Genomic DNA, 12,032 nt, shown 5'->3' with positions numbered 1-12,032 from the left:
TTGTTGGTACAAAAGGTCGACATGTTTATTCACTCATACTTATTTTTGAAGTTAGATCATTTTATTTAATTCAAAAAGAAAAAAGAAAAAAAAAAGTGCATCATAATGGAGGAGGTGGATCCTTATAATGGAAGAAGAAGTGGTAACACGTAAGCATGGACCTACCAAGGTTGCCAACTTCAATTTTCCCAAAAATATCTAGTTGTTATTTTGATAAATAATATTACATAATTAAGAAAAATAAATAAAATTATATATATTCTCACCCTTTAATCCTTAATTGCAATCACTCAAGTTGAGCAAACACTAAAAATGGCTCTAACACTTCGTTCTTCAATTTCCTTCATTCATAAAAAAGAAAGAAGAGTTTTAAAATCTCTTGATGATTTTTCTTCCAACAAAGTTTCTTGTCCGAAATTCAAACCTTTGTTTCATCTCAAAGCAAAGAGTTCAATGCAAGAAACACATTTCACAAAGGAAAACACCAACTCTGCAGTTAAGGAAAACAAGAAATGGGACAAGATTCACGCACCATCGATTGCTCATAACCACAATGCTGATTCGAATAGAGTACCGGTGTTTGTGATGTTGCCATTAGATACGGTAACAATGGGAGGAAAATTGAATAAAGCAAGAGCAATGAATACTAGTTTGATGGCTTTGAAGAGTGCTGGAGTTGAAGGAGTAATGGTTGATGCTTGGTGGGATTTGGTTGAAAAAGATGGTCCTATGAATTATAATTGGGAAGCTTATGCTGAGCTTGTTCAGATGGTACAAAAAAATGGTTTGAAGCTTCAAATTGTTATGTCTTTTCATCAATGTGGTGGAAATGTTGGTGACTCCTGCAGGTATGGAAATAACACTCTTGTTAACCATAATATTCAGTCACCAATTTAGGCTCTATTTGCCAAGTTTATAGTTGTTACATTCTTATGTTATGATACAATTAATTGCTTATTTTATACTCATAATCTTGCAAGACCAAAAATTAAAAAAAAACTAAGACTAATTTGGTTTTATCGCATCTTTTTAGCATTCCTTTACCTCCATGGGTGTGCTTGAAGTAATAAGGAAGAACCCTGAGCTAGTTTACACAGACAAATTAGGAAGAAGGAATCCTGAATACATCTCATTGGGATGTGATTCAGTGCCTGTTCTAGCAGGAAGAACTCCACTTCAGGTCTAGTACTCCGATTATATGAGAAGCTTCCGTGACAGATTTACAGATTATTTGGGCAATGTTATCATAGTAAGTATTTCATATCAACTTGTGCTTCAGTTTTGAGGTTAGATGGGTGATTAAGATACTTGGCTAAGACTTTTAGATTGCACTCAGTGTTATCTTATCTTATAAAGTACATTTTCAATCACACATTCGTCCAAAACTTTAAAGATAATTGTCTATGTTCATCCTTATTTTAACGTCTTAGATACCAACTTGATCGATGCCAGTTAGATAAAAATTAAAAAAACAAATATGCAGCCTAGCTCATAATTCAATTTTGCCATATTTATAAGAGGAATATGCATATTTGGTCACGTATAAAGTTCTAATTAAAACCAAATTCATTTGCAGGAAATTCAAGTGGGACTAGGTCCATGTGGGGAGTTGAGATATCCATCATACCCTGAAACTGATGGAACTCGGAAGTTTCCAGGAATTGGAGAATTTCAATCCTATGACAAGGTACTATAACACAAGGTTTCATGATGGTTATATACCAATAGCACAAATGCTAGCAACATCTATCAACAAGGTTTCTGAATTAACTGCAGGTTACTATAACACAAGGTTTCATGTGCCATATGTGCTTCTTTATCTGGTTTGCTTTGTTGATTCTTGCTGTTTTAACATGTATCAACAAAGTGACCAAACATTTTGCACTTGAGTGAAATAAGTAGAAACCTTCGTTGTTGCCATATTAGTAAAACTTAAATCGTCAACTAAGACTTACTTTCATTAGTTAAAAAGTAAGTACTTCACAAACAATTACAAGGTACGTACATAAAGTTGCGACTTGTTTTGTAAAGGACAAAAATTTATGTTTTTTATAAAAACAATTGAATCAAAATTACAAAATAGAAAGACTAAAATTAACAAATTGATAGAATAAAGGACCAAATCACAACAACTTTATGTTGAGTTAAAGTTTAACATAAATTATTAGATTCTCTATAAAAAAAAAACATCTGGATTCTTATGTAGTACTCTTTTTTATTTTTGAAAAACATACATATCATATACATATGCTAATTATTAATGGATTAAATTTTTTAATAAAAAAAAAATCCATTATTTGTCATACTAAAGTTATGTTTTCTACTCCTTTTTTAATTTTTGACCAACATACATGTGATAGTTATAAATTAACTATAAAGTTTAAATAAAAAATGCATTATTCATTGTACTAAAGCTATGCTTTTTTTGTTAACTATTAATTTCCTACGAGTAAAGGGTGAGAAATACTTAATTGGTTACAAACACAAATAAAAAGTGATTAGGCACACACACATAAAATAAAAATTTTAAAAGAGAAAATAATTGAATGATGTGACTAAATTTTTTCTCATTTATTTTTCCTCTCTTTATGTTAGTGTGCTCAAGCATTTTTCATTTATATTTGTGTCTATGTAAGAGTTGCTCGTAAAGGGTTGTAATAATATGAAGTTTAATCGTGAAGTAGGTATATAACTGATCAAAAATTGTTTTATGCAATAGCAAAAGCTATGTTTTTTTCTATTTAACCGATGAATATTTTTTATTAAAAACTCAATACTTTTTTTTTTTGAGAGAAATTAAAAAACTCAATACTTATCCATCATTTCTTTTACTCATGTAATCATATAAAATTTCAATTGTTTTTAACATAATAAAATGATATATAACCATAACATGTGATATGATATGTACCATTAGGAGTGAAACACACACACACACACACTCTATATTAAGGATGAATCATCGTCTGGAAGCAATTAATTTTCAGGTATTTCCATATTAACTATACGTATTTTTGAGTTGAACAAATTTGATGTTCATCATTACAAGGTCGTAAAACTAGTGGCTGATTCTGTTGATCTGCAAAATCATTAGGGTTCTAGCTCAGTTTTTATTTTAGTTTTTATTTTTATTTTATTTTCTTGCTCTTATCCTCCTTTGGTAAAAAAGAAAAAGTGTGAAACCAATTGTAATTCAAGTTGTATACATTTGCACATGATTAGAAAATCCTGAGGCATCATAACTTAATTTGAGTGAAAGACCACGTGATTCATGAAGTTTAACTAATTCTAAACCTTGTTCAATTAGTAAAAATAAATCGAGATTGAGTGGACCACTAAGGGCATGGTTATAAAATAATTGACCTTAATAATGATCTCTTGGGTCTTATGGAGCTCTGGATTCTCACATGACATTGTCTTTCTTTTGTAGGAGGAAGAAACCAATCCACTCCAAACCTGGTGGAATGAAAAACGATGGTATCAACCATATGCTTAGTCATGAAAACTATTGCTCTCTTACATACTTATGATTCTCATTCTGTTATGCATTTACTTACAATCCGTTTCCTTAAGCCAAATCCATTTGTATAAATTTGAAACACTGATCAATGAAAGACAAAAGAAATTAATCAGTAATTTTTTAATCTTTTTTCTCTATTTCTTTTTAACATATATTGGAGTTTGATCCTTACACCGTATCATCAGTTAAATACAAACTATCATACTATACGAGTTAAGTACATTCTTCGTAAAACATTGAACAAATTTATGAGAACCTAGCAAATTTTGAAAATAGATTAATGATGTAAAAATAATACAAATTCTATATTATAACCTCAAAATAGATCCTAAGATTTCAGATGATGTACCATATATAAAAATGGGTCATGTTTCTTTAAGACACTTGTTGAAGAATTTAAAAGTCAAATATTATGTTGAAAACAATAATTTTTAAACTTTCCTCAAATTGAAACACAACTTCCAATATGATATTTTTTTAATAAATGATATTTGTACAACCATTTTATGATAACTTTTGTGACAACTTTCTCTCTCATACTCACTTCATATTTTACTTTATCTCTCTGTTGTTTTGATTTTCGTGTTAATATCTATTTTTTCTTTGTAAGTTTATGATTGTCTCGTAAGTTGTCAACAAAATGGTTGATCAAATAACACAACTCTATTTTTATATCATAAATGATTAGTAAACACAAAAAGTCAAACACAATACATACACCATAGCTTAATACAACTTTTTCCTTTTTTTTTTAATTTGTTTCCTTCTCTCTCTGCCATTTATGTTCAACACCACCTCTCGCCGGTTCTCTCATTAGCCACCGTTCTCATTGATCACCGCCATCACCACCAACGTCATCACCGTAACCTCCATTTATCTCTCAGTCATGCTCTCTCTCAATCACCGACGACCACAACCGTTATCTTCATTGATAAAACTAATCGGGTGTCCGATGTGAGGGTGGTGGTGAGGACGAATCTAGACTCTTCATCTATATCTCATTAGAGTTATCTCTCGCCTGATCTCTCTCAGTAATGACGCGGTGGTGGTGAAAACGGGTCTTCGGCGAGAGGGAGAAGAGGACTTCGTCAGCCACGCGTACAGATCTGAACAAATTTCTTCAGTGGCGAGGATGATTGTGGTTGTAATGGTGGAGGATGTGGTGGTGATGACTACGGTAGGCGAGATGGTGGTGTGGGGAGGAATAGAGAGAACACAGAGAAGATGAGAAAAGATGGGTGTGTGGGGATTTGACAAAATTGCCCCTGTTTTATGGTTGAAATGTCTAAACGGCCCATGGTGTTGTATTTGCGTCAAATGTTTTTAGGTTAGTTATCATTACTCTTTTTATATTTACCAGTTCTTTAACAAGTGTGTCATACCCCAATTTTTGACCCAAGACCCTACATTCATACGCCGTTCGATCCCGAATAGTCCATGACTTTTCAAAGGAAAAATTCGGCAGAGAGATATTTTAAAATACCTCATTTTTTGTTCCGAGTCGGGCCCTCTTCTCCCTTTATTTTAAAATTCGGCAGAGAGATATTTTAAAACTGCATTTGGTTAAAGTTAACACTAACTTCGCTAAATAATCTTACGTGCCCAAATAATTAAGATGCTGACCACTCTAAAATTACCAAAATGCCTTTACTCCTCAAATGACCAAAATACCATTTCTCTTTGATCATTTCATTTTAAGTTTCCTTTGACTCATCTATATCCCTTAAATGTCCACCATCAAAATTTTAAATACCATGTTTGCATAACATATTACATCATGGTGTAGATTTTTAATTTCTATGAAAAAGAAAAATCGGTTGTCTTCAAATCATGGTGTAGATTCATTGAACATTGACACGACAAGAACTTAAACAAAGAACATCTCAATGGCCAGCAATCCATTGTCTTCAAATGAATAGGATTCAATGCTCTCAAGACACACTAGTGTCATATTTGACAATATATTGTCACATAGTTTACTTGTTCCGTTCTTCACACAGAACAAAATGATCAAGCATTCACGCAGCTTAAATAATCAGCACTAATCTGCATAGTTTATGGCATAAAACACAAACAAGTAACACCTAATACACAAAGTAACTGAAAATAACAAACTAAAACTAAGCCTTTATCACATCATATAGATCAAAAGTTTATTAGGGAAAAATAGGTGGATTACAAGTTTAATCAATGATATAAAAACTTGAATTACAAGTTAGAACTGGTGGTACACTGATTGAAAAAAAGTTACGCAGGGTTTTATTGAAGAACTAGGTAGAGGTTCATTTGGAATTGTTTACAAAGGTGAATCGAAAGAGCAACATCTTGTAATGTCATTGCTGTTAAGAGAATGGATCGGTAAAACCGGACACAAAAACTTGGTAAAGTTGATAGGATATTGTGATGAAGGAATGGATAGAATGTTGGTGTATGGGTTAATGAGCAGTGACAATCACTATTAGCTATATTTAAATTAAAATATTTCATAAAAATTACTATCAGAAATATATTCCCTATATATTTTTACAAAATTTATAAAATATTTAAAGAAAAACCATGAGATTTTCATTGGCAATATCTTACGAGTTTCACATCCACTGATAATTTTCAGAACTGAACTATCATATTTGATCCACTTTCCCTTGTGCTAAAGAAAAACCCGAAATATATCATCATCTCTTTCTATTCTACAAGGAATTAATTAATAGATGACATAAAAATGAAGCATGCCATGATAATCAAATTCCTGATCATCCTAAAAACAACTAAAAGAAAAGGAAAGATTTATGCCTTTTGGAATCATTTCCTGAATCTATGTACAACTTATACAAAAACATTAATCAAGAACTTTTCAGTTTTATTAAAAACACTTAATTTCAAGTGTTCTCTGTAATAGGAGAGTACATGTCCTGATCATTTGCTGCACTAGTTGTTGTAAATAGGAACAGGAACCTTGCTTTTGAGAGCATGCATAATGGAATTCAATCCAATGCCAATTTCCATTGGTTCTGGTATATATCATACTATGGCTTTCAAGATCTAGCACATTGTTGTTTATATCTGATTTCTAACAAGCTTCTAAGCCTTTAGACGGAAATGTTTCAGTCCTGGAAGTCTTTCCAAATATATTAACCAACACATTGTTGTTTATCTCATTAGCTGTGGTATTTGAAGACTCTGTTTGCTTCTCTTGATCATCTTTTGGCTCAACGAATTCCTTTTTGGCATCTATCCCCTTCTGGTTGAATCCAATTCTATCTTGTATGTCGTCTTCATTCTGTTGATTGCCACTGAGTTTCTGTTGTCTATCATAGTCATACCAAAGATTACGGAGTATGACTACATCTTTGACAGCAGAGAAGCTGCATTGTAGTTTTTCGATTATATGCGATTCTTAGTGTTATAGGGTATAATGTTGTGGTTAAATACTACAATTACATTGCAAGATTACCTTCCTGTGCTCGTTGCACTTTTAGCTCTACTCGCTTTGCTATGCTTGATCGACTATCAGTGAATACAAGTTGTACACCGCAGGTCACTGTCCAGATGTAATGAAGAAAACAGAATCGTTTGCAAAACAATTTAGCTTTTAGTAGCTGATAGAAGTATTTCCATCATTTGTCATTAGGTTCTTATCACAATATCACACTACAAGTACTTATATTGCCTTTATAATCTATAACAAGTATTGACTTCAAAAAATTATTTTCTCATAAGCTTTGCTATTTAATGCGAAAATTTTCATATGGACTTTTGATGAAGATAATGGCTAACCATACACAGATGAATGCAAGGGTGGGATATGTAGAAGAATGCTGACATGATTGGTTTGTGATTCTTTGTTAATTGTTTGCAGGAATCATCTAGTACATAGGAGCTTCCAGAGGTAAACTTGGAAGGCACAATCTTCATATCAAACTTTGCACTTGTCTGTTGGTAATCAAACATAGGATCTTCACATTAGTCTTGTATAGGATCATCCAAGGGGTCAAATTCATAAGTGCATTGTGGCTCATTTACAGGGACAACAATACAAGAGTGGATTTAGGCCACCTTTGGATTAGTTTCTAACAACTCATAAGAGCTTCTCAATTCAAATAAGTATCTAATATCCATTTATAAAGAACTGAACATGTTGTTACAATGTATATATGTTTACAGAGAAATTAACGAAAATAGTTTATGAAACAGTTCATATGCTGAAACTAATTTCAACTGTCTTGCTATGGATTAATATCTGGGAGTAGGAATCAAACTCCTAGGATAATTTACATGGAGAGTTTTGGTTTTCAATGTCTGTTACCACTTACCAAATCAGCAGAAATCTTATAAATAGAGATAGATAACACAGAGACTCTTGATTATTGGTTACAGTTGCATTTAGCTTGAAATTCCTATACTCTAGAGTTGTCTCACTTGCCATCCTTCACAAAAGCCAAATTGGAAAGACTCCTAAATCATACCAGATCCTGGTGTAACTCAATTAGTGGACTTCTACATGGCTTCCTCACTAATTCTCAAACCAGATCATTTATCCATCACAGATTACTATAGCAGAAGAGGAATACCACTCTTCTACATTATATATTTATATACTACAAAATCTAATTGACATTTACTAGATGCTTGACTTGTTTTTTGGCTGCAATCCTTTCCGCCAGTGGCTTTAATCAATTGCGCTATCTGCACTAGTTCTCCTATATCTGTTCATATAATGTAATATACAACTCTATATCAATCCCAAACAAACAAACAAACAAACAAACCTTGTACCCTCTTGTTTTTGTAAGTAACCGCTTTTTAGTCGTTTATATAGGAATGTCAATAATGGAAAACTCAATTGTTAATTCAAATTCAAACTCAAACTCAAAACCACGCAAGGCTTTATGAGTCTGAATCTGATATGGAACTACTTGTTGATCTTCCTCTCCCCATTTTCAATAGCATTGGAGATGATTAAGTGACCATCTGTCGACCTTACTTGTTTTCCATTCATATCATCCATTGTAAAGTTAATTGTATCCATGTAGAATCTATCTTCTTCTTCTTCTTCCCAGCCGCACATGATCTTCACCTCACACTTGACCATCTCTGTATAAAACCCTACAGGCGCCGGTATGAAGGTCTCAAACACCACTTCAACCCTACTGGGCACGCGTATTCTCATCTTTTTCACCGAAACAGGTTTACAAGTAGACGGACGAAACAAGCTCCCCGCACACTTTCTATTTATTTCGACAACCACACAACTAAACCTCATGTTTTGTTTCAAGTATTCCTCACAACCCTCTTTCTTTACATGACAGAATTTCCTTCTTAAACGCGAGAGGCAATAAACTCTTATTTTAAAAAAAGTTCTTGTCAAGTCGTTGAACAACTTCCGGCCCAAAAGCGATTCTAAGTTTGTGTCTAGTTGTTCCATTTCTGTTGTGTCTACTTTGTCTATATGAAGACCTGAATAACAAGGTTCTCGTTGTCCCTGTAAAAATGCATCCATGGCGTACATGAAAAATGTCACCGGACGAGGAGAAGGGGGAGGAGGAGGAAGAGGATGATGTTCATCAATGGAAGGGAAAGCTTGGCAGAAGAAGGAACGGTAACTACCGGGGAATCTGGAGATCTTTGGGCAAGGGTGCCCATCTGAGAGAAGCAAGGAAGGCCAGGTGGAGATGCAAATCTTACGCATTAGATCATCGTTGTTTATGATCAAGTGACGGAATTCGTGAGAGACGCAGGATAACCTGATTAAGGTTTCACCATCCAGACGTGGAAGGATGTGGAATGGAACGATGTCTTCATCTAACCTATCAAAATAATTCATGGCTGAGCTCAACCTCTTCTGTTGTGTTCAAGCGGCGGCAAACACATTGGATCTAAGGCAGTACTCAACAACACATGACTTGTTGTGTACTTTCCTGCCTGTTGTTGCAGATCTAGATCTTGGTTGGTTTTATCATTCAATACAAGATACGAAATTTTGTTCTATATCTTTAGATAGGGTGGGTTGATAGGGAAGAATAAAAACCGAAGATGAGTGATCTGCCCTAGTTGATGAGCCAGAAGTGGGTGAACCGTAGTTTAACCCGGATTTCGATATCATAGAAGTACTAAATACGAGGTGATCCTGTAATTATGATAATAAACGCCCTTCGTTGCGAGGTGAATTAGACCATAAGATAGGTACCGGAGATGTGGAAATAGGAAATGGGACCTGGTCTTTTTACCGACGAAATGCGTAGGAAGTGGTGATGCTACGCGCAATGTTCTTGAAGGATGGTCTAAGACTTAAGAATTCCATTCCACCTGAGGCAAGCTATGGCGGGAAGTCTATTTTATCCCCAACTAATTAAATTACCTGAGAAGTCCACTGCAGGAGACAATCTCCTCCCTCTTTAGATACATACGTACTTTCACCCTCACAGATCATTATTAATTTCAATTTTGACCTTTTTTGCTATCTAATCTAATATTTTAAATAGTAAACACTTGTAATTTTAGAGATAAATAAATATTTAGATACATTCACATCAAATGCAAAAATTAAAAGAATAAAACTAAATAATGTTGGAGCAACTCTTCCATGGACACAACCCTAAATGAAAAACAGTTAGGCTCTGTTTGGTAAAAATAGTAGCTTATAGCTGATGACTGATAGCTGATAAGCTACTTGAAGTGTTTGGTAAAATTAGCGGTTCAATTAACTGATAGATGTAAAATTACATAAAAGAACATTTTTAATTCATGATAAAGTTTATATCAATTAATGTTTAAAGTATTTAAAAATTAAACATTGTTAATTTAATATTATTATTAAATTAATTTTTAATTCCTAAATGTTAATTTATATTTATTTTCATTTGCCTAAAAAAATTAGATATAAAGTGTAAAAAAGTTTAAACGTAACAATAAATAAAATATATAGTGAAGGTAAACGTAACGTTCTCATTTTTTTTTGTTGGAGAAAATCATTGTCCTTATTCTTATTCTCTATAATTCTGATAAATCACACAAAAATAACGTGTCATTTCGCAAAAAAAAAAAAGGTGGCATTAAATATTGAAATAGTCACACACAAAAAAACGTAACAATTGTAACGGAAAAAAAACTTAAACGTAACGGTATAAAAAATATCTTTTTCTATTGAGAAAAAAAAGGATCTTTCATTCATAAAAAAAAAATAGCATTCATATTTAAAACATATGTATTTTACTTTATAATATAATAAATGATTAAGGGTAAAAAATGGAATTTATTTAGAAAAATAAGGGTAAAACTGGAATTAAAAGTGAGAAGCTATAAGCTCAAACGCTACTTGGAATAGCTTCTGAAAAATAGCTTATAAGCTCGTGAAATAAGCTATAAGCTCATGGTGAAAAAGTGTTACCAAACAGAGCTTTTTTTGTCAAACGAGCTTATAAGCTATAAGCTATAAGCTAATAGAGGTGTCTTACCAAACAGTCTCTTAGGCACACACTCACAATTAGAAAAATTTAATAGAGAAATAAATTAGTCACATCATTTTTTGCTTTTATCTTTTAATTTTTCTCATCCGTGTGTATGCCTATGTACTATTTATTTATTTGTGTTTGTGACCAACTAAGATTTTCTCATAATATTGATTATGTGATCAAATTAATTTTATTTTAAATTTTTCTATTTGATACGAATGTGCCCAAATATTTATCATTTGTGGTTGTGTTTATAAAAGTGTTTCTCCTAATTTTATATGTCCATTCAAATGGTTTGCTTTATTAATAAAGAGCTCTTATAGGTGAACCACCTTAGGTGGCATACACACATTTGACCTTGACCTCCACACCAAATGCGACACGTGGCTCCTTTTACTGTGTGAATCCATAAAAATAAAAAAAATAAAAACAGTAAACGTCATTTTTCTTCCTCCACCGCCATCAACCATCTTCCGTTTCCGGGGATGGCGACGGTGGCTACAAAAAATCCCTTTGTCTCACCCGCCACCACCACTGGTCACTGCCACCGGCCTCTCTCACTCTCCCTCATCAAACATCCTCCCCATCTTCTCTCTCTCTCTCTCTCTCTCTCTCTCTCTCTCTCTCGCAGCCCACGTCTTCGTTTGTCTCTCACAGTCCCGTTCTGGTGCAGCGAGTTCCGGCGACGGAGACAACCACGACTGATGAGAGGGGAGGCAATGAGAGGCTTCTGATCTATGCAGAACGCAAGGCAGGAGGCCGACGGAAACGAGGAGGAGCAGCGGAGGTGATGAGGAGGGTGTTGTTTAGATCTAAGACGGTGGTGGTAGTGGTGGTGAGATTTGGTGTGAGGACGACGACGATGGTGAGATATGATGGTGGGGACGGTGGTGGTGGTGAGATTTGAGGTCGGTGACTAGAGCTGTCAAAATGGGCCGGGCCGTACGGGCCGGCCCGAAAGCCCGGATAAAATGTAGGGTCTGGGCCGAATAATTGGAGCCCGGATTTTTTCAGGGATTTTTAGCCCGTTCGGGCCACGGGCTGCCCGCCAGCCCGCCATAAAA

At 34.0% G+C, this 12,032-nt stretch overlaps 1 protein-coding gene and 1 pseudogene across 2 annotated transcripts; one reads left to right on the top strand and one right to left on the bottom strand.

Moving 5' to 3' along the window:
• The first annotated feature begins 297 nt into the window (after positions 1–297).
• LOC146919621 (beta-amylase 3, chloroplastic-like) lies at positions 298–1,893 on the top strand (annotated as a pseudogene). The gene is made up of 4 exons (XR_015011085.1): positions 298–848; positions 1,034–1,249; positions 1,577–1,687; positions 1,777–1,893. The product of XR_015011085.1 is annotated as a beta-amylase 3, chloroplastic-like (transcript).
• A 5,719-nt stretch (positions 1,894–7,612) lies between these two features.
• LOC146919620 (putative F-box protein At2g36090) lies at positions 7,613–9,466 on the bottom strand. Its single transcript, XM_085713039.1, has one exon. It carries the CDS (start codon positions 9,339–9,341, stop codon positions 8,430–8,432), a length of 912 nt encoding a protein of 303 aa, XP_085569165.1. The 5' UTR covers positions 9,342–9,466; the 3' UTR covers positions 7,613–8,429.
• Between the last annotated feature and the right edge of the window lie 2,566 nt (positions 9,467–12,032).

Source organism: Medicago sativa, chromosome 5 (assembly GCF_051527215.1).
Source record: "Medicago sativa cultivar Bolivia chromosome 5, Bolivia_mono, whole genome shotgun sequence".
In the NCBI taxonomy this organism is placed as follows: domain Eukaryota; kingdom Viridiplantae; phylum Streptophyta; class Magnoliopsida; order Fabales; family Fabaceae; genus Medicago; species Medicago sativa.
Note: the sequence above shows the minus strand (reverse complement) of the source record. Positions and strands in the feature narration are given on the sequence as shown.

Coding starts and splice junctions, on each gene's coding strand:
- LOC146919620 (XM_085713039.1), bottom strand. CDS start 9,341: ATGAATTATTTTGATAGGTTAGATGAAGACATCGTTCCATTCCACATC.